The sequence below is a fragment of the Leptidea sinapis genome, chromosome 26, assembly GCF_905404315.1.
Source record: "Leptidea sinapis chromosome 26, ilLepSina1.1, whole genome shotgun sequence".
Taxonomy (NCBI): domain Eukaryota; kingdom Metazoa; phylum Arthropoda; class Insecta; order Lepidoptera; family Pieridae; genus Leptidea; species Leptidea sinapis.
In genome coordinates, this window is record NC_066290.1 from 2,350,782 (window position 1) to 2,375,727 (window position 24,946).

General features: G+C 33.4%; 1 protein-coding gene across 1 annotated transcript in view; it reads right to left on the reverse strand.

Moving 5' to 3' along the window:
• Positions 1-24,946, reverse strand: part of LOC126972399 (homeotic protein empty spiracles-like) — a 51,037-nt gene that overhangs the window by 24,073 nt on the left and 2,018 nt on the right. Inside the window, exon 2 of the mRNA XM_050819116.1 lies at positions 6,904-7,076. Coding sequence (XP_050675073.1) covers positions 6,904-7,076 — 173 coding nt within the window. The remainder of the gene's footprint in view (positions 1-6,903; positions 7,077-24,946) is intronic.

Sequence of the window (24,946 nt, forward strand, 5' to 3'; positions counted from 1 at the left end):
TTAGTGATTGCACACTCCTGATTGGAAGCACAAAGAGGCACCTCTGTGGTATTATTTAACCTGTATCCTGTGCTAAGGATTCTTTACTAGTAGGGTGAATATAAAATAGGTATATAAGGATGCAGCGCGCATGCGTAATGGAGGCTGTATAGCAGGGTGTCCTTGTGGGAGGCTGTTATTATAGCGAGGGCCTTCGAGGGTGGAACACCCGCCAGATATTTATTCACTACCCTGCTCCAAGCCTTATGTACTCTAGGGTTGGTGTGCTATGAGATATTTGGAGTTTCACAAGATGCAGTGACATCTGTAGAAAAGGAAAATCAAATTCAAACTTTTACTCAAAATGCGATTATTAAGTCACTTATTAAACGTCAGAATGTAACACCAAAAAATTAACCACCTACTTAAACAGATAATATGCAAGAACGGGCGCAAGAAGTTTAGTGAGCCTCTTTTAAGAAAAAAATACAAACGTTTTTTAAAAAAAATTGTGTTTCGAAATACATGTACATATTTTGTTCATCCTTTTGCATACTGTTGAAAGAGCATATACGTCGCATATAATAGACTTGATTTTTGAAACTTACTATATACTTAAAAATGGATACTATATTTATGCCAATATTGTGTACTTTTGAGTTTTCCGATATATATTCGACTTTGTTTCAAGTAATGATGCCAGGGCGATTGAAGTCATTTAATAAATAAACACCGTTACATTAAAATTAAAAAATACTGGCTTAAAATTCGCCATTAGGATTGTCGGACAAAAATAGACAAAATCATTTACAAACTATGTTAAATTCACAATTTTATTAATAGATCATTATTTCCCCGCCTTATTTCTACGCTGATATAATTTTATTTTTATTAATTAATAATATTACGTCCATTATTATTAGTATTACGTCCAGAATTATGGCCAGAATTTTTGAGAATTATTGATGTCAGTGTAAGTAACAAATTAATTTAGTTACAACCTTTGGAATATAATATAATATGTGTATTATGCTGGTGCTCTTAAGAGGTAAGCTATATGGTTCCTATTTTTAGGTTATAACCAATAAGTACAACTTAAGATTTCTTCTTTACAATAAAAATGAAAAAAAAAAATATTATGTCAAATATCACACAGAACCTTTACATTCTATACTATTTTTAAAGTAAGTGGCCATTTTGTATCATAAAGAATACTATAAATAGTATATAAGTATATACATTATTAATTTACACGTTAGAGCAGATAAAAATCCAATTAATGTCTTAGAATCCAATATAAATCATAAATAAATAGCACAATTTTTTTTCATATAACAGCAGTGTTTAAAATATCATCATTTCAAGTTCCAATAATCAAATTAAGTACGGTAAACATTTTATCTTAATAGCTCTGTATAACCTGGTGAGCAGCTGTGTGTAATTTGCTTAATAATATGAAATTGCCATCGAGTGTAACCTGCTTGGTCAGTTGGCTGTATGCGCTGCTCTTTGCCTGCTCGTTAAAAATACGTTTTGGCGGGAACGAGAATATCACCATCTTCTTTTTTTAAGCTTACTTTTTTACTTGGGTGTATTAACATTAAGATCGCAAACTATTACTTTAAATTTAAAAATAATAATAAAAATTAAACGACAAATTCAAAAATAGATTAACTTATAATGCATAAATTACTTTCTAGAATAGGTTACTATTAGGTACTGCTAATAAAAGCAAAACCTAAAATTCGATAACAGTCCATTTACTTAGTTTTCTATTGAGAAACTAAAACGCGGAAATGTATACGCAAAACATTTATGTAGCATGTGTAGAAAAATACTTCTCGATTAGTCAATTAAGATTTTTACATCTCCACCGAATTGTAAAGCTGCTTAGCATGTTAACAAGAATCGCTCTAATAAAAATCATATTAATAACATTATTTACAATTATGTAGCCTAATAATGTAAAGGAATTTCTACTCGCTTATTCACATTTTCTCATTAAAAATACAATAATAATAACACCCCCTTTTAGATCTCATAAATTATATTATCTTGCTGCTTATTCTGAATAAAAAGATAAATAAATTACAATTTTAAATAAAAGTAATAAATTATTGTAATACAAACTTACAACGTTATAATTTCCTATGTTAATAACTCTGGAACATATTCTGTTTGTAAAAAAGACGAACAATTTTATTGCAAACGTTAGTAATCGTGTTTTTGTGTTAAATTTGTTGCCAGCCTATAATTAATAGCGGGTAATTAGATGTTATGTTATGGTCGCTGATTAAGTTACTGTAGTTATTATCTATATATATTATAATAAATTGTAACAAAATAAAACTTAGGCATTGAATATTCTTTAAAGAATAATATTATAAAAAATAATAATATTGAATATTCTTTTTACTAATGGGAGGCTCCTTTGCACCGGATGCCGGCTAGATTATGGGTACCACAACGGCGCCTATTTCTGCCGTGAAGCAGTAATGTGTTAACATTATTGTGTTTCAGTCTAAACATAAAATTCCGTTACTAAAAATATAGAGTCAGTAAACTAGTAAATATAGATGGAGCACATTGAAAATGCAAAAAGATCGCATGCAGCGAACAATTTAGCGCTAATTCACTGACGTTGTATTCGTACTGGCCGCTTGCGAGTCTTGTAAAAAACAAGCAAATAGAGGCAGACTATCCCGGCGTGTTTTTATGATAATTCCCTTTCAATTTTCTGCAGTTTTTGTACCTATTTAACTTGCTATTAATAGAATACTCTAACTGTGTTTAACGAGTTGCTGCCTCCGTTTTAGTTCGCGTACAGAGCACATTATCCGCCAAAATTATATAGATCTCTAGATAATCCGGCTTGCTTCACTGTGGCATTTCTTTAACACATAGACTTAAGGCCGTTCCCAATATTCAGTCAATCTCCGGTTGTGGCTTACTTCAGATAAAAATCGTAACTATCGTTGACTTTTTTGTCTCAATAAACTTATCGACGGTAACTCACCTTATCCGTACACTCTGTCTGTCAATGGGACGACGTATAGCTTACCAGTGATAGAAATTTGTATGGAAATTGCAATTCACGCGTCCCAATATAAGGCCATAAGAATGACTTATCGGGTATATTGGGACAGCTTTAGATTATTGACAGCTAATTACTGACAGTAGAAAGTATCTCTATCTGGAGATAGTATATTGGGAACGGCCGTTACGGCTATATTTCACCGGGACACGTAAGTTACCAAACTAGACACCATACAGACACCAGAGTCAAGACGCGTCCGAGCTGGTCGCGCCACCAATTTGATGACCGAACGGACACCAGGAGAGTAACTCTGTATGGAGCTGTAGGTATATATTTTTCTGAAATCGGCGACTAATACTAATACCTTGTTGATTAAAATTCATAATACGTAAGGAGCTAATGTCAAGCGTGGTTGACTGTTTACTCTAGATAGAGCCGTGCTGCTAGACAACCCATGAATATAGGCGAGGTTTATTGATTTTTGTGTGCGTGACAAGGTACGTCTTACACTCGCGATTTGTATGTCAATTTGTGTTAGTGTGCGTGCATTGCTCAAAATAGAGGTTAACAGTAAACCTTAATTTTTTTGATGATTATTTTTTATTTATTATGACTTAATGATTATAAACTACTGTATTAGTATACCACTAAGCTAATCTTCCTTTAACATATCGTTCTAGTTTGAATTCCGCATCGTTTATAAGCTATGACACTAATATAAACTTGTATATTGAACCCCAAACTAAGTGACATCAATAGTAGATTTTTACAACAAGTGCACAAAACGAACCATTTTTTATCCGAGACTTTTAGCAGGCTGATAGTAATGTCGAGGATAAAATGGTTTTGTGGACGAGTTATAAACTCTGCTTTTCATTTCGATTGCGAGGAAATAAAACAGTAGATAACATGGACATTTTTAAAAAATTTAGCAAATTTGAAGAAACAAATAAACACACGAAAAAGCAAGACCTGTTTCCCGCTGCTTTTTTTTTTAATCTTACGACATTGATATTAGGCTTGGGCTCCAGACCTATACAGCCTACTATTAAATTAATTACAAAATATATATTTTTATTATTAATTAAATAACCTACTGTATTTTAATTAAAATTTTAATATCTTTTATGTCTTAAAAAACACGTGAGGCAAATAAATTAAAGTAAACATTATAATAGATAACAAATTCTATCTCTGAACTTTTTATTGTATTTGGCTGTATGGCTCATTTTCTTTGCCTTAATATAGATACATTTATGAGTAGATACTTTTGTGCACTTGTGCACAAAAATCGATTTTGTCCAGCCTATATCGTGCACAAATAAGCAATGTCAGAGCATGAGAAGTGAAAAAAATTTTTTTTTTCGCACCTCCATGGAAAATTCGCTTTTAGTCCCCAGTACGAGGGACAAAAGTGGCCGATTCTCTCCCGGCAAGACGACTTTTGTCCCTCGTACCAGGGACTATTCACTAAAGCGACCTTTTCATCCAAATGGAAATAAAATCATAATGCATCACGTGAGATAAGTTGGATATTGCCACCCGCGATTGTCACTCATGGTCAAGGTGTCAATATTCCGTGGGTAAGAATGACCTGCTTTACTCCCTAGGTGCGTTATATACTGGTTTATAATTATGTCATTCGTGCCAGGATAGCGAGTAATCAGCTGTTACGGACAAAGACGTGTTACGTCGCTAGTTACAACACAACATGAGCCAACGCCCAGTCTTAAGCAATGTCTAAACACGGTTAAATTCAGGGCCGATTGTAAAAACTGTAGAAACTAACAAATCGATCGAGCAACCACACCCTTCAGTAGCGTCAGCATAACACATTTATTTATAAAAATAAAATTAAAAAGTAATTATATGAGTATTGACAATCTTAAATAGTTTCATCCAAACTTTCATCTTTTGTTTGATTGTGTAATACTTTATTAAATGATTAAAAACACGTTTTGCTTCAATAAACACGATTAATCCTTTAAATTTGTTTATTATTAAAATGTCTTATAATCACGTTATGATTAGGAAGGTATGTCACTCCTTTTTTATGTGCGTGCATTGCTGAAAATAGAGGCTAACTGTTCATTCCGCTATTTTTTACAACGTATTCACACCTGTCACTGTTTATCTAGAGACGTATAAATTATCTAAATCTGTCTATCTTAAACATGGCCTCATAATTAAGATTCAAGTGAACAATTGCTAAAATATTAGCTGCTCTATAGCACTAAAATACACCAAAGATCCTATAAAGAGACTTATAAATTTAGGAATGGCAAAAGAAATATGTAAGCATGGTGACACTGGGCATTCTGTCCTTTCTGCCTACCCTACCAGCAGCGTTAAGTTCGCTCTTAAGGGCGCCGTAGCTAGTGAAATTGATGGGAAAATGTGACTTAACATCCTATGTCTCAAGGTGACGAGCGTAATCATAATGCCGCTCAGAATTTTTGGGTCTTACAAGAATCCTGAGCGGCACTGCATTGTAATGGGTAGGGCGTATCAACAACCATAATCTGAACGTCCTGCTCATCTCGTCCCTTATTTTCATTACAAAAAATCTAAATAAAACAATCTCAACTTGATTGTTTTGCGCACGGTACTCAATCACGAACAACTAGCAGTAATGATCGGCTAATGAATGCATTTTTTATACGTTTCCAACAATTAGATGCAACTATTTATATCGTTAGCGATTTCGTTTTCACGCAACTGTTACTACCGGTGCTGTAATCATATTACTAGCACCTGTCACACCTCAGCGACCGTGGATTCTACTCTCGTTGCGGACGCGATAGCAAACATCTCAATCGTCACAACAAAATTTTCTGATTGAATTAGTAATTCAAATTCAAATTTAAATAGTTTTACAAAATGATGTCATATCACTTATTGAGAGTCAAAAACTACCACCCATTTGTAAAAGTATGCCTCAGATCTGAGAAGAACGGGCGCCACAAACTCAGCGCGCTCCTTTTATTTCATAAAAAATATGGTTCTAAAGTAATGTACGATATTAGTACAATAAAATTTATTATTTTTATATAACTTTTTACTTAGTCTGAGGGCGGTCGCTCCAATCCCAATCCGTGGTATCTTTCAGAAAGTCATTTATGTAAACACTAAACCTTTACCACACAAACGTTTTTTAACAATTCTTTTGAATTTCGTAATACTTTTTTTTAAATTATCTGGAAATTTACATAAGTATTTTCTTTCCAATATATTAAGTCGGGATGAAGATACTGTCAGAAACTATTTCTTTTATCCTTTGAGTTTCCAAATTCGTAACAATCACATAACATCACTAGAAATCCAATTTTCAAAACTCTTGAAAAACTTTTAACATGATCCTATCAAATTAATGGATTTCTATTGCTGCTAGTCTACAATTATATCAATTTTACTATCTAAGAAGAAGAGTTACACTATCTATGAAATATAAATTGGCTATTTATTGGCATCACCATGTCTTTTGTAGAAGTTTGTGGGGAGTCCTATAAATGTATGGAAGTTAAAGATAAATATATTTAGGCCTAAAATGTACTACTCTGTAAAGTGAGTAACTTTTAAACTTGAATTGAGACATCACTTATAATATTTATCTACTATACACGAAAATATAAAGAGAAGAGAGAAAATGCGTTCAAACAAATATTTATACTTAATATGTCTTATCAATAAATAATTAATAAACGCGATGAAAAGTTACTCCGAGCATTAAAATTACTTCTCCCTGACATGTAATTCTGTAGTGAAACAAGATATGATAAAGACAAAAACTTTTAAATTTGGAAAAACGTTACTTCGCGTTTATTAATAACACTAAATATGTAGATATATTTTGTCTTTATAAGATATATAAAAGCGAATTCATTTACCTGCGTTTCTGTCAGACTTAACGCTTGAGCAAGTTGCTTTCTTTCGGCGCCCACTACGTAATGATTCTTCTCGAAGGCGTGCTCCAGTTTCAGGAGCTGAGATGGTGAGAAGGCAGTTCTGATCCTCTTGGGCTTTCTGAACGGCTGCAGGAGGAAGCCGGGGATATCTGGACCTGAAGAGAAAGCTATTTTAGAATGGTTTGGTATAATGTTCATTTAAATTTTAATAACTACTATTATTACCAGTGGGAGGCTCCTTTGCACAGGATGCCAGCTAGATTATGGGTACAACAACGGCGCCTATTTCTGCCGTGAAGAAGTAATGTGTAAGCATTACTGTGTTTCGGTCTGAAGGGCGTCGTAGCTAGTCGAACTACTGGGCAAATGAGACTTAACATCTTATGTCTCAAGGTGAGGAGCGCAGTTGTAGTGCCGCTCAGAATTTTTGGGGTTTTTCAAGAATCCTGAGCGGTACTGCATTGTAATGGGCAAGGCGTGTCAATTACCATCAGCAGAACGTCCTGCTCGTCTCGTCCCTTATTTTCATACAAAAAAAATTCGACCACGTAGCAGTGTTGATAGGCCCCACAAGACGGACCGACCGTATATACAACCACACCTATTCTCACGTGGAAATACTGGGCAAATGAAGTCTCATTTTATGTCTCAAGGCGACAAGTGCAATTGTAGTGCCACTCAGAATTGATTTGAGCCTTTCAAGAATCCTCAACGGCACTGCATTGTAATGGGTAAGGCGTATCAATTACCATCAGCTGAATCCTGCTCGTCTCGTCCCGTATTTTCATAAAAATAAAAAATATTAATAAATTTAAAATAGTCTGTATAGTTTTAAATAATCTGTCTGAAACTGTGTCGCGTGGAGTGGGAGGCTCCTTTGCACAGGATGCCAGCTAGATTATGGGTACCACAACGGCGCCTATTTCTGCCGTGAAGCAATTATTGTGTAAGCATTAATGTGTTTCGATCTGAAGGGCGCTGTGGCTAGTGAAATTAGTGAGCAAATGAGACTTGACATCTTATGTCTCAAGATTTCTCTCTCATAATTTTTGAATTTTTCAAGAATTCTGTGCGGCACTGAATGCAGTGCGTTGCGCTTGTAATGACAAGGGCAGGGTGTATCAATTACCATCGGTTGTACGTCCTGCTCGTCTCAAAAAAAATATTCTTAGTTATTTAATATTTATAGTTCCTCCATATAAAAAGGTCTGTACTGAGCCTACCCATAATTCGCCACTTGTTTCTTTGACCATATTTGTAAATGTATAACGAAAACTCTTTAACAAATCAAACCCATTTTTAAATTATTAAAAAAAAAACATAACCAAAATTTTTAAATTAAGGATCTCTACAGTACTTTGTTGGTTTTAATTACTGTATGAAACCAATATTATTAATTTTAGTAGTATTATGTATATTAAGATAAACTTAGCATCAACTTCAAAATGCTGCAAAGAATATATAAAAGTAAAGATTAGAATATTATATAACCAACTAGTTTCTCCTCAAAAAAATCAAACTCTACAATCCCGTTGTTCGATGGAATAGTAATTTTATTTATTTATTAGGAAGCCAACGTGCATACAACTATCTTAATCTATAGATACATTTAAAAATTCTTTTATAATGCTGTATACTCCACTTACAGGCTAACTCGACATGCTTAATAGTATTATATACATCCTTTGTTAAACTAAAACTTTTGAAAACAATTAAAAAAAAAAATTAACAAATTAAAGCCACAAGCAAGAGGCTGGTAAAAAAAAATCTTGCAGTACTTTCATATTTTTTTTGACTTCTTTTTTAAAACATATACATAATCTTCAATATGAATATTTCATATGAAAAATACAAATCCTATCAATACATTTCTATCAACATTGTATATAAACGGACAGACAGAGACGTACACAAATTATAACACGTTCACCTTGAAGCTATTCAAAATAAATAATAATATTAAACGGCTAAATACGCATTTCATAAAATAATTGCAACATAACATACTGTTAGTATATTTTAAGACACGCAAACATATCATTTAGCACGACGCCATTCCCAATTGCAGAGTTATTAGTAATTACCATAATTATTGTTACAAGTGGTCTCTTAGAGACCGTTCTTCTACAATAAATGGATATTTTTGAAATAAAAACTTCTTTAAACACGTTGGTTCTAGTATATAAGGAGAAAAAATGAACATAATTTGTTAATGACCGCTTTGTGTACTTAAAACTGCATGCTGTCACGTATTCTAAGTATTGCAGTAAAGTCCTTTGCACAGGATGCCGGCTAGATTATGGGTACCACAACGGCGCCTATTTCTGCCGTGAAGAAGTAATGTGTAAGCATTACTGTGTTTCGGTCTGAGGGGCGTCGTAGCTAGTCGAATTACTGGGCAAATGAGACTTAACATCTTATGTCTCAAGGTGAGGAGCGCAGTTGTAGCCGCTCAGATTTTTTGGGGTTTTTCAAGAATCCTGAGCGGCACTGCATTGTAATGGGCAAGGCGTATCAACTACCATTAGCAGAACGTCCTGCTGGTCTCGTCCCTTATTTTCATTAAAAAAAAACGACCACGTACCAGTGTTGGTAGGCCCCACAAGACGGACCGGCCGCGGCGATTTGGTCAAGATCGTTGGAATACGTTGTATGAGGGCAGTGCAGGACCGATCGTCGTGGAAGTCTTTGGGGGAGGCCATAATAATGATGATGATGATGTATTTTAAGGTATTAAACTAGCTTTATGTAGGTAATCTATAATTTTGCCCATTGAGTTTTTATTTATTATTTTCTTAGATAATTTATACGTGTCGATAGTCTCTTGCTGTTAACAACTGATAAAAACAGGCCAGGTCTAATACTTTAGTGTGCGTGACAAGCTACGTCCATCACTTGGGATCTGTATAACACTCTGTCTTTCAACACGTATTAATGATCTAAGGTTATTTTTATATATCTGACTAAAGCAAATACCACTTCCGAGACAACAATTGGCGCTAAACTTCATAATGACAACTATTCTATCGAACGTACCCTACAAAAGTCACGAAATTTCGGTTTCAATATAATAATAATACAAATGTAACTTTTGCGCAAAAACCAAATATAAAATACAGTTACAATTACACGTGTTTTAATCCTTTTAAAATTATTTTCACATTTTATTATTACTAGTCTCCACTTATGTGTATTATTGATAGGAAATATTTAAAGTCGTTAGAGCTCAGGCTAAAGAAACTATAATTTTCAAGGTTCTAGACAAAATATTCAGAAAGCACGTGTTTTGGTTCGTTTCAACCAAAATTATAGATAAGGTAACGACGAGGACGTCAATACAATTATCTTGATCGTAAAACATCAAATTTATGTGATTCGTGACACCGGCCAGTGGCTAGGTCATGAGATAGTTGTAATCTACTCTTTGTACATCTAAAAATGTGACACAAATTCAATTCATTACTTTATCTATGGCTGTTTTCAATTTCAAACGTGTACCTACGTACAGTCACGGGTAAAATGGAGCGGTAACCTACATTACGAAATTCTAAACATGATTTTTCTTGAGATCGAGCGATTTGAAAAATTAGTCTTTAAATATTATTTTTTACTGTCTAATGTTATTGGTTTAAGTTGCCATTGCTCTTTCAGATTCAGGAACAATAATAAGTTTGTTTTAATTTTAATTATTTATAGGTTTTTTTCAACGAAATTCTCAGCAAGAACTGATTTCAGAATTGAACCACAATAAATATAGAGTTTCATATATATTGCAGTACCTACTCTACCGTTGGGAGACATCTTTACACAAGATGCCGGTTAATAGGCCATCCACATAGTCGGATTGGGTACGGCCAGACTACCAGACGGTCCGGTGGGTGCCTTGCAGCAATTGGTCCGGGGCGTCGTATTCAGCATGGTTCGGACTGTAATAATAGTAATTTTGTTCGAATGGACAATGCGACATTCCATTGAATATGGTCCGCTACCAGACCGCGCCCGATGGATCAGGCGTACCAAATCCGATCATGTGTTTAGGTTTAAATGTATACCACATCGGTTCCATTTACCTTTCAGTTAGGGGTGCCAATTTTTTTAGACCGAATACCGATCTACGTAGAAATATAGTATAATTGGATTCAGTACCCGAAATATCTAATATATAAAATTCTCGTGTCATGATGTTAAACTTTGAACTCCGAAACGGCTTGACCGATTCTCATGAAATTTTGAGGGCATATTGGGTAGGTCAGAGAATCGGACAGCATTTATTTTTCATCCCCCTAAATGTTAAGGGTGGTCCGAATTTTTTTTTTAATTTTTTGAAATTTTTTTTTAATTTGTTTGATTATGAGTCAGCATTACAAAAAATACACACAACTTCAAATTTAAATCCATCTACGATAAACAGTTACTTTTGTATAACGATTTTAATATCGGCAATACAACGTTTGCTGGGTCAGCTAGTGTTTTATATAATTTCATGAATATTTTTTTTACTGCTTTGGGCATTTATTGATAGGTTTGTATATTTAAAGAATTCTTCGTAAGTATACTGTATTATAATAGATATATTATATAGTACAGTTGGCAAACTTATTTTCAGTATAAAATGTGCATGCATTATTCTGTTTCGGTTTGAACAGTCCGTAGCCAAAGTGACAAGCTCAGTTGCGATTCCACTCATAATTTGTAATTTACAGGATCTTACCATCAGGTGATTATATTCCTCGTATCGTATCTTTTTCTCATAAAAGAGAACTTTGCTCATCTCTTAAGCCTTGTCAACATTAGAGTGGTCGAAGGTAAGCGAAAGGCCTTCTTTATTAATTACTCGCCTGGCCATACATTTTCTCTTTCGTTTTTTAGCATTATTAAACTGTCGCCCGCTATATCTGAATCCGGCCTAATGATTGAACTGATAAAATGCTTAATTAATCAAACAATTTATAAATAATCTGTTAATATGCGTTGATTGTAATAAAAATCATTATATTCGATTCGATATATCTGAAAAAATAAGTGAAAATTCTTTAAAAAATTTTATGTAAATGGCCGCCATATTTAAATTAGTGGAATCCAAATCTTTGCAAGCATACCAACATTAAAACTAACTAGTGATCAGAACAAGGTCATCGATACGATAACCTAAGCAACTTATAATTAATGGTTAAAATGTCACCACAGATTAAACATAATTAAAGATAATTAAAAACGCACATAGCATCTTAATATGCCTTTATAGAACGGTGCTGATAAATTCACTACGAAGATAATTAAGAGTCAATTAATCAACATATCTTTGAAGATTATTTATGGTAATTTATTAGGAACGTTATATTAAATCGATAACGGTGACTTAAAAATATTCTTTGATTATTTTAATATATGAATCAAAAAACATTACTGATAATTGATTATTTAAACCTAAATTAAACTTTTATTTAATAATCTCGGACTGGTAAAAAAAGAGGGACTCCGCTCCGTGATATTAGCAAGTGAAGCACCGTTATGCTGGTGTGTGTGCGGTTACGGGGGATACTAGTTACACAATTTTTTCTCCCTTAAATTATCAATATCCGAACGACCGAGCCTTGCTCGGATTTTTAAGAATGTACAAAACTTGAACAAAAAAAAACTAATAGGACATCTGGATTCGAACCGGGGTCTTCTGCTTTCCGGATCACCCAATGTCCCATCTGAGCTATAATAGTCTTGTATATAGTGGCGAAATTTACCTTTGTATTCTAATGTTATTGTAGCTGTTTCTCATTCAAACATGGATAAAACCATTTTTTTTAAATTGAAACCTAGCTAGATCGATTTATCACCCCCGAAATCCCCTGCATACTTAATTTTATGAAAATCGTTGGAGCCGTTTCCGTTATATAATCTGAATCTCGGATATAATATATATATATATACAAGAATTGCTCGTTTTAAGATATAAAATATATGGCCACAAATACTTATATGGTATCGTTTTTACACTTTTGCACAACGCACGTCGGCAATTTTAAAATATTTTATTGAGAGGCAAACTGATCTGTCACAGACGATGACAATTCTCATGATGGCCGCCTATCGGCCTGTAGTAGTGTAAGTGTGTGCGTAGGGCTATGTATTTACACGTTAATCGGCTTGTTTTGGTGCTACACTGTTATGTAAGGTGATACGGAGTCCTATTTTTTTTACTCGTCCGTGATAATAATATGAATGCTGATTTTACTTTACATACAAGAGGCAAGTAATTAACTAAGTAAGTACATTTTAGTCTTATTTTCTATGAGTCCATTTTGTTCAGTGAAACGCATAAAGAAATTCTTACATACGAGACCAATTTGAATCACAAGTGCTTATTTAAACAACAATAAAATATTACCTCGCCAGGTGTCTATTTAAAGAAAACCCACAATCATTTAACTCGATGGAACATCTCTAAATGGAAGGTAATAATTAGGAATCGTTTTTTCAAAACGAATTATCTTGTCAAGCTATAAACTGAACAAATATCTCCTTTAATTACTTTTAAACAGCTCGGCCTGAATAATTAATCATAAATTTTCCCATCCTCGGACTCTCGACTTGAACGTAAATCACAACATCTAACTACCGATCTTGTTTCAAGATGGCTGACCGCTGCCAACACAACGAACACAAATAGTTTAATTTAAAACGCTTGTTAATCTCGCTCGACCAACAACAAAGTATTCTCAAATTACATCCAATTATAACCCATTCAATTCTTTACAGAAATACTGTTGAAAAAACGCATCCGGCAACAATCGCCGTCATTAAAAAAGGCGCGTAACGAAAGATGTGACGTACAGTGCTACCAACGTTAACGAACCGAAGGTTAAGTGTTGTGAAACTATCGATAAATGTACCATCGTCGATTAACTAGTTTCACATTGTTGTGTTTATATGGGACGAAACAGTCATTGAAATCGTTAAAGATCAGAAGTATGCAATTGAGAACATAACATTTATCTATATAGGTATGTACCTTATTACTACTTCATATTACATTGTAATAGCTTTGGAATCAACAATGTATTTTATAGTTTAATAGAATGTGTTAAGATGCTATTTGTTCACTGATACAATCGTAAAATAGCACGATATCTAGAACTTTTTGCCCATACAAACATTAACACTTTAAGATTATATTACTTTTATATCTGATTGTTATCATTAATTATAACATACTGTATACGATAAGTATATAATTTGCAATAGATGTTATACAAGAAAGCATAGAGTACTTAACTAACACATCGGTTCTTTAGCCGCTTCATCTACCAAAGATTTTATCTTTCGAAAAAAAATGCTTATGGTTTGATATTATATAATATTCTAAAAGGTATTTTATTTTATATTTAATAAACTCACTACGTGATGGTCTTGTATAGGGTAGCTTTGTCTAGCTGCTATTATAAACACGAAACAAATATATACTAATAAATAAAATTAAGGAACCATCGACAAAATAAAGTTACGTCACTAATAAACAATCAAATTTCGAACACAATGGCGTCGGTTGATAATCGCGGGCATTCGTTCGCGCGTCGTTACAAAGAATCTTTTGTCAAACCGCTTCTGTATATAAAAATAATTTTAAGTGACGCTTTTATAAAACATAATCCGGTTTAATTAAATTCTGTTATGGAGTTCATAAAATAATATTATTGTACGCCCGACTTACTCTAGGGGCTGTCATGACGTACATATTATTTTCAATGCGACGCCATGACAGTTTTTGTAGCTAAGCTTAGCGTGATTTTTTTATTAACTAATGCAATGGATACGGGGCATAGAGCAAAGGACATAATAATTTTCAATTCCTTCTTATTTAAGTACATCTAACTTTGGTTTTTGCTTAGTTTATAGAACCTACATAGGAAAGTAATAATTGCATGTTTGTGTTATGTTAGTGTTAGTGTACTCTCTAGAACTCAAAATTAGGTAAACTTTAACTATTTGTAATAGAAAGTGACAACTCGAGGAAGACACTCGAAAAATTGCAAGTGATAAACCTGGCCACTACAATGCAGTGCTGCTCAGGATTCCTGAAAGCCAAAAGCTCTGAGCGTATCGGCGATTGCATTCGTCAACTTGAGAAGTAAGACTTTCTGTGTCAGGAGCCAAGTAATTCCTCTAGCTATGCCCGTATCAGTGCTCTCATTCTACTTCTTAGAGTTGGATAGAGAGGACGTGGAAATTTCCCGGGGGGTTATCACATACGACCAATTGAATTGTATAAATCCAAGCCTTTTAGATAGAAAGAAACTTAGTTATTTTTTATTGCGTCCTCAAGTATTTCATACAAATTCGTAGAAAACAACTAGTGTAATATTATCGAAAGTAATTACCAGTAATGTCTTACATTGTTGAGTGTTAGAGGTTATCTTACGGCAAATGTAATTATTGTGAAATAGGACGGGAGGCCAAATGTCGTCTATCTAAGTAAAAATTTAATTAGAGGAGCGATAATTATTGCTTTTAATGTACACTATTTTGTAAATGGTTTCTGATTATCTGTGTTTGATGATGTAAGTTACATCTCATATAGTTAATTAATTCTTATATATATAAATTTATTTATGCATTGGTATTAGGGAATTGGCTCGAATGAATTGTATGAAATTTCGGGAGCTTTTCCCAAAAACCCCATGTAGTAAAGAATCCCAAAACTAATCATGGGAATGGAACTGGAGGCGTGTAGCCTATGATAGGAATCCATGGCGGCAGCAAAAGAAGGCCGTCATCACTATAATTATATGTATCTTATTTAGGTACTCTTTTGTAGAATTTATAATATCTATATTTACTATTTTACCTTAGGCATTCAAGTAAATTGAAGTGTAAGAAATAATGTAGAATCTCGCAGAGATTGTATAAATATTTTGTGAAATGCTTAAGCTATAAATTTATTTATAACCTTACAAACTAAGTAAGTGCTACGCTACTTCAGGACGGGCGCAGAACTAAGAGATGCGGAGACACCATGAGAAGATCCTGAAGAATATGCGCTGATTGGGACCCAATGCTATTATTTTTTTGTGTAATTTATTACTTGTTGAGTATAAAATCTATACTAATGAATAGAGAGCAAGTTTTTCCTTCGCTTATATTGCGAAAACTACTGAACCGATCGGAATAATACTTATACCATACGATGCAGCGTGTTTCGGAGAAGTTTTTTTTTATATGTTGGTGATTACTTATTCGGAACCTATATTTTTTTACTTATAAATACCTATAATAATAATAATAATTCAGTAAATGATATTTCATTACATATGACAATTCATACAATGAGCGGGCGCCACATATTTAATAAAACAACATTTGGTGGGTCAACTTGTCAGGAATAAAGGCTGATTTATTATTTAAAATGACAATAGAGGACGAGAGGATCAGGACATTCAGCTGATGGTAATTGATACGTCCTGCCGCAATACAATGCAGTGCCGCCCAAAAATTCTGAGCGGCACTACAATTGCGCTCGTAACCTTGAGACATAAGATGATAAGTCTCATTTGCTCAGTAATTTCACTAGCGCCCTTCAGACCGAAACACAGTAATGTTTACATTACATTACTGCTTCACGGTAGAAAAACTCGCAGTTGTGGTACCCATATTCTAGTGCAAATTGTGCAAAGAGCTCCCACTAATAAATGCCCTTTAAAAACCTTTCACTTTACCTTATATTAATAAAGAAATACTAATAATTATAGTGTATATTTAAACGACCAATATACACTTATTGGAGGAACACACATTTCCGATCCACGTTCAAGCCAAATGTCACTTAAGCGTCTCTTATCTTAACAGAGTGTCAACTTGCTTGTACAGATTAAGTTACTTTCATAAATAACTTAGTTTACTGTCTGTGTTAACAGGCTTTTATCTGTTCTATTAATGGTAGGGCTGATATAAAGCTGTGATGAGGGATATTAAGATAAGGGATTGTGTGACAAAAATTGTGATGCTTTTTTAATGAAACCAATCTGTAGGTTACCGATAGACGCGGGTCGGTTAAGTAGTGATTTAGTATTAATGTTAAATTTATTTTTCATTTTACAGTTTCAGGATATACAAAACTAGGTTAACTTAGCATCTAAAAAACCACATACAATTAACATTATTTAACGTAAGAAAAGAAAAATCTTTAAAAAAAATATTCCTCTTTGTATTTTATTAATATCGAAGCAACAGTATTTTAATTAGGATATATGTTTGTTTGTTTGTTTGTTTGAACGCGCTAATCTCTGGTTCTACTGGTCCGATTTGAATGATTCTTTCAGTGTTGTGTAGTCCATTTATCGAGGAAGGCTATAGGTTATGTAAAAAACATAGCCATTTTCAAAATTAGGGATCCGTAATAAAATTGCTATTTTGTAACACAAGGTGTAAAATCGAAAACCTATTTTTGCGTGCGCTGCAAAAACTATTGACAATAGAACAAAATGATGTACAGGCTATAATATAGGCAATATTTTATTACTTATAAAACTTTCGCGTAAATTATACTTTATATGGCAAAACAACGTTTACCGGGTCAGCTAGTTAGGATATATAATATTACATACAACCAATGAAAATATTATTATCTTTATATAGTTGTGCTGCAGTAGACATAATATGAGTTACAAAAGGTTTGGTGATGATATGACACCTTATTTTTAATTTGTACGCATTCAGTAATCAAGATGCCACAGACTAATAAATTGTTTTTCTGTCAAACGTCACCAAGAGTTACTCTTCTTCTTCTTCTTCGTGGTTTATTGGCTCTGCGCGTTAAGCGATTGAGCTATTGTCAAGTTTTTCTTTATTTCTTTTTAAAACGGAGGAAACTTATTTACTTAGAAAAAAATATAAAATAACTAACGAAATTTTTGATAGGCTCAGGAAAGGATAGAAAATAATATATAATGGAATACTTATTACTTATACTACTTATTTAGAGTTTAATATCATTTAATAGGATATATGAGGAAAGAAGTTTATATACACAAGGTTTATCAGAGGAAAAGAGGATGTCAACAGAAGTAGGAAGTGGGATATGACACTGAATAAGACCCGGGTATAACGATTCCCGGTTATATTTTGGGCATGATAAAAATATATGGTTCAGGTCACCCAACTCACCACATTCACACAGATCACTATTCAATTAGTTACTCTATTAACAAGAGCTACCAGCGTCATGGAGCCATAAGATATCCCTAATAATAATTACATTTATATACTTACTGTTATTCATTAGTCAGTCTTAGCAATGTTATTTTATATAATTATCACTTAATTATAAATATGATTCGAAATAACTATAATACCATATAAAAACAGATCTTTAGTTATATTAACTTTAATTTGATTCTTATAATTTTACAGTTGGTAGCATTATCAGGTTTGGCTGTCGTGTCCTATAAAGGTAAGCTAGAGTGCTAAGTTTGAGTACCATTTTACTTATGAAGAATTATGTATGCTTAAATTACCACGCCTTTCAACACAAGTAAGTTCTAGAGTTCAAGAGGCTTTAGTTTTTCCTATAGAGGAATGGGTTCCAAATAGTTTATCATATATTCTCTTCCTGCACGCACCACAACGTATAACATATAAGTTTCATTCATTTTATAATCAAAACGTAATTACTTTTAACGTATGTACTTATAAAAAATAAATTTACATTCTATTGAAAGTGCCTGAGAACAATTAAACGATATTTATTTATTTCAATGAGTAATCTTAAACATAATACAATAAGTTATAGATTCAAGAGTTTTCTAATTAACTAGCCTTTTGATGTTAATGAAAGTAGAAATTTAATTTAAATTCAAAATTGCGAAGCCTTTCTATTCATTTTAAAATGTGATTAAATAAATTATATTTATTGATGTTATGGCATCTCTATCACTAGCTCAAAGGCCTTTTTACCAAAGCCGTTAATTAAATTAAAAAAAAATTATGTATCTGTTGAGACTCGTACCTAACGCTCTATTATTTTCTCTCTCGGGTGCTTTACGTCCGTGCTCAATTGTATTTCGTCTCTTTCATGCACAACTATGAAGACAGTGACAAAACATAATATTTAATCATAACTTACGAATTATAATACCTTTGAAGTACCTTAGTGTATCTCATATAATATTTAAACGAACAATTCTTATGCACATAATATACTATTGTGATTTGTTTCTTTATTTTGCTTTTCTAGAAATCGGCCCTAATGTAGGTACCTACTAGATGAGATAAACCTAAACACCTTAAATGTTGAAATGTCTTATGAGGAAACAAGATTTAGGTAAGCTATATTCGGCCTGATGAGAAAGCCCTTGTCGCTCAGAGGGCAATGGAGAGGGCTATGCTCGGAGTTTCCCTGCGAGATCGAATCAGAAATGAGGAGATCCGTAGGAGAACCAATTCACCGACATAGCCCAAACGAGTGCGAAACTGAAGTAGTAGTGGGCAGGGCACATAGTTTGACGGACAGATGGCCAGTGGGGCAGAAAAGTCCTCGAATGATGACCATATACCGGAAGACGAAGTTTAGCCATGTGATCGCTACATACATCGTACATTGGATGAGGATAGCGCAGGACCAATCGTCGTAGAGATCTTTGGGGGAGGCCTTTGTCCAGGATGTCTTCCGGCTGATGATGATGATAATGATAATCGGTCTTAAAACACCGAAAAACCAAAGATGAGACCTAACTAGATAGGATTTTTACCTCCAAAACCACCTAGATATCAATTTTGTCCAAATGGTTAATCGGTTCTTAGATTAGGATGAATAATAAAATTAACGAGATACGCAAAATATAGGTAGAAATCGCAAGTTTAAATATATGTATAAGATATGTAAGTCTATAAGGAATATATAGGTGACAAATATTTATAAATCATACTGCCTTTTAAAAATCTACAAGAAATTCTAAAGATGTTATTAGATCTCGGACAGGTTTAATTAATTCGTCTAAAAAGCGTAACATATCTATTATATCGACCGCTAATAATTAGCGATCGCAACAAAAACATCGCAAATTACCTTTAATAAATCACGCTACCACTGTTGCAGCCGTAGAGCCCGTTGATAAACAGTTTTCTTTATCAAATCAAATCAAATTACATCACACTATGTTATGATTTTTTAAAGTGATAACCCTCACTTCTAGGATTAATACACAAATAAAATGAGAGTTGAACAAAGCAAACAGAATTTTATTACGAGGCGGTACTCGAACGGTTAGCTCAGTTGGTAAGAGCACCGGCACGGAACGCCGGAGGTCGTGGGTTCGAACCCCGCATCGTTCATAAAATTTTGTTTTTCAAATTTTATTTTTATATTAATCCTAGAAGTGAGGGTTACCACTTTAAAAAAAACATTACATATTGTTTAGATTTACAAGAGCCACATCTCAAGTCAATTTCCTAATATGCAAATATTGGGGTTGAGCAGGTTATCAACTGTAAAGTAGATCCTGTAGATGAAGCCACAACTTGAGAGTTGAACAAAGCAAACAGAATTACATTACACTTTAAACATGTAATTTTTTATACAGCTCATTCCGAAGGCAGATTTCTTAACAGAAGATCCAGCAAGAAACCCTAAGTTTGCTCTTTTCAAAACAGATTAGGTATAACAAGTTCTTATTTTGAATTAAATTTCCAAATCATTTCAATTTATTTAAGTTTTTCTTTTAAGAAATATGTTTTTACATGATAGTATTGTTTAAGTAATTTTATTTATTCATTACTCTGTCGCATTAGGTTAAACCTCTAATGCAAAGGATTTAAATACTACCTTATAAGAGACGGGACTGTCTAAGTAAAGATGAAATTTAGTTTAGTATGAAACGTGCCGTAAGATATGACATAAGTTTCAAATAGTAGTAATTACAGTATGGCGATTGGCGACGAACTATTAAGAATAAGTTTGAAAGCGAACAGTTGCTTACAGCGTAGTGGATTTTGGCTGAGTCCATTTTTTACAAGATTACAGTCTTATAACTATAGTCTTTACAAGATTATAGTTATAGATATATCTGTCAATCTATCAATGACTGCACGTTTCATACAATCGAGTGAATTTCGCTAGGCTGTACTCAAATATCAAACACTAAATGCCTTACACGAGTAAGTAAAAAAAAATGTAAATTGTTAGATAAAAACACAATAGTTATTGAACACAGTAGATGCATCAATCCACACATACCGTAAAATAAATAAAGGCATTATGCGAGCCTTTTATTGACTATAATATAAAAAAATACTTTAATTAAAAAAAAATCATGAAGCAGATAAAATTTAAGGTCACAATACTCTTAATATGTGTCTAATCCATAATTTAAAATCATAAAATCAGTTTATATTTACACGTAAAAGTTTGGATGAAAATTGCTTAGATCATTTGTACGTCTAGATTGACTGTGACTGTTATGAAAACGTCGAAAAAAATTGAGGTTGACTGTTAACCTCTATTTTGAGTAATGCACGCACAGTAACACAAATTGACATACAAATCGCGCATGTAAGGCGTTACTTGTCACGCACACTAAAGTAATAAACCTGGCCTGTATTCATCAGTTCTCTAGCAGCAAGAGGCTTTTTGAGAAGTTTGTGGACTGTAATAAAATAATAACAGTTACTAAGGAAATGTATGTTCAAGCGAATTTCGCAGCAGTAGGAAAGTGACATTAAGGTGGGTTTCAGTTCAATTTTGTCGATGATACATTATTCGGACTGTGTTCGTAACTATGCCTAAAAGAGACAAAAATTGTATTAAATTAAATACTTTTTAGAGAATTAAAACGCGTCTACTTGAATCTGTAGTTTTACATTATGATTTTGTATAAAACTTATTTTTTTTTTTTTTCAATTAATCCATCGTTGTGTGAAATCGACCATCAAAATAATAATAAAAATTTAACTTTTTCGCAAAAACCTAATGTTAAAAATACTTTTACCATTACACGCATTTTAGTCACAAAAAAATAATATAAAAAATTGTGTGAAATTAAAACTTCAATATGGGCTGGATTTTAATGTATTTTGTATACATTTTTATTCGATTCTCATTAAGTATCAACATTTACAATGTATGCTAATGTAATTCTGTTATATTATATTCTGACCGATCACGCAGCCTTATCCAAACGTCCGTTACAAAGTAAAGTGTGACAGCTCAGTGTTAATTACTCACAAAATTAGTGCTCAGCTCTAGTAGTTTTTTTCGTGTGGTACTAGAAATCTAAACTTATAATTATATAATTTTTATAAGTCACCCCTTTTAGCAGGAAAACACGCGCCACACATCTTTTTCTTATATTTTAATAATTTTTGTAACTTATCTCATTTAATTCAGTGTTTAAAGATAGTAATTAATTTTGTAAGCTAGCTAAGCCAGCAAACGTTGTGTTGCCATATAAAGTAAAAAGAAAAAATCAAGAATTAATAATTTTGGGGTATAAAAATAGATGACGACCGAATAATATTATATTAATAATAATATTCGCAGACCTAACAAATATTAAATCGTACATAAAATCTACCAACTATAGGTAGCTAAAATTATGTTTGTTATACCTCCTGAGAAAGACAGAAAGATATAAAGATTCTAATTAGTTATTCATTTTAAGCTATTCTTTCAATTTGATTTCTGGACGACGCGGGACACATCAAAGGAAAAATAATATTGTTGTTTTTATGTAATACCGAGCATTTTCATATTGATTCACCTTTAAAAACCTTCTCTGGAGTTCCACGAATAATTCAAGACTAAAATTTGCCAAATCGGTCCAGCCGTTCTCGAGTTTTAGCGAGACTAACGAGCAGCAATTCATTTTTATATATATAGATAGATTGAAGATGTGAGTTTTGTTGCTAATAAAGTGTTTTCTGTTCTATTCTATTCTCATTTAACTTCACAGCCAAAGCTAGCAACCGAAGAATGTTGAAATTTTGAGCCGATAAAAGCCTCTCATCCACAAGCAAGATGAGTAGGTACCACCACGGCGACTGCCACTTTTAGCTGCCTTGACGGCAAATCATAAGATAAAATAAACAAGCACCATCTATGTTTCTGTTTCAACAGGGCAAAAGCCAGAGAAATTACTGTATACTATACGATATGTAGGTAGAGAGCATACTGACTCCATTGCATAGGATGTCGGCTAGATTATGGATACTATAACGGTGCCTATTTCTGTCGTGAAGCAGTAATGTGTAAGGGCACTGTAGTTAGTGAAATTACTGGGCAAATAAGGCTTAACATCTTATTTCTCAAGGTGACGAGCGTAATTGTAGAGCCACTCAGAATATTTATGTTTTTCAAGAACCCTGAGCGGCCCTGCATTGTATATAGACGTATCAGTTACCTGCTCGTCTCATCCCTTATTTTCATATAAACAATAATAAGTGAACATCCTGCTCATACTACCACTTCTTACTATAAGCTGAGTAAAGCCGAAGAAAATATCTTTCCGCCAATATCAACCCTATTAATAGTAGCAACACTAGTATTTCAATAGAGTTTAAAGTTCAATTTAGCTCCTTCTCGTTCTTACTCCTTATCCAACTATGTAGCTAACTTGAAACAAAAAATCACCGACCGAACAGTTAGGCGCTAGTTTCAAATTTTCTCTGACAATCTGATTAAAAAAAAACATATATATCTCCAGAACCACTAAATATTGCTGCTAAATTTACGTGGTAGGTAACGCCTCGATCCTTTAACAGCTAAAAATAGGGAGCAGTCCACGTCTATCCACTACATGTCTGCAGCGTATCATGAGATACTTTGGCCACAGTGCACGACGCTGTTCTGATAACCTAGAACGTCTGATGGTCACCGGGAAAATTGAGAGGAAGAGACCAAGAGGCCGGAGCCCACGACGCTGGTCTGACCAAATATCCGACCAGACTAACCAACCCATCAGCATCGCACTCCACCATGCGACAGACCGAAACAGATGGAGGAAAGCTGTAGACGAACTTAAGCGGAGTCACGATCCTCAGCAATGAGGGAACGACTGTGAAGAATACATTGAGGTCCAACCCGTTCGGAACACTGCGTATATCTGTGGGCTTAAATTATTATAGAAACAGACGGATCAATGACTGCTCAATAGCCCTAGTAGACTTACTGGTCCGGTACTGAGGCTGAGATATCGCGTACTTAGATTTTGCTTAGACTTTACTTACGTTAAACTTAGAGTGTGATAAATCGCAAACTTGACTTTTGCATTGAACTGTCTTAGCTTAAACTTACTTCAGCAGTCAAATGACTATAAAAAGAATATCGAAGATTGTGCTAAGCTTACTCTCAGATAAGGTTTGCCTGTGTGCTACAAAAGTGTACTTTGTAATAAAGAATTTATTGTAGTCAAAAATTGGTTTTTATATCCATTAAAGCAATTATCATCAGAAGAAAAAGCGCAAGAAACACGTGCGTTTTTTATAAATATACAATTTTAATTATATTTCATGTAACTTTAAAAAAGTAATACGCATTTTCTTGACTAATTTTTGATATATAGGTAGGTATTATTTACATAGATGTAGGTACCTACAATAATAATAATAGTTATTTCAATAACTTGTAATAATCAAGCTGGTATATTTATTTAAATAAAATACTTTTTGATAGACTAAAACGCGTGTAGTTGTAACTGTATTTTAATAATAGATTTTTGCGTAAAAGTTACCTTTTTACTATTATTTATTTAACCCGACGTTTCATGACCTTTGCACAGTTACACACGATTTAATCCTTTAAAAAGTATTTTATTTATATAAATGTGAAACACTCGCGCTAAACAAAAGAAATAGGTACTAGGTACAAGCTAATGAAGGAATGTCATGAACGCATCATTTTTGGCGAAATATCTATACATACCCCGTAATAAAACTCTGAATGTCTATAAATTAATTGAGTTGCCCTACAAAAATCTAATGATCACACCTATACACCGATTGCTAATAAATGGTTGAACGTATGTTTCATCCTTAGCGGCCGTTT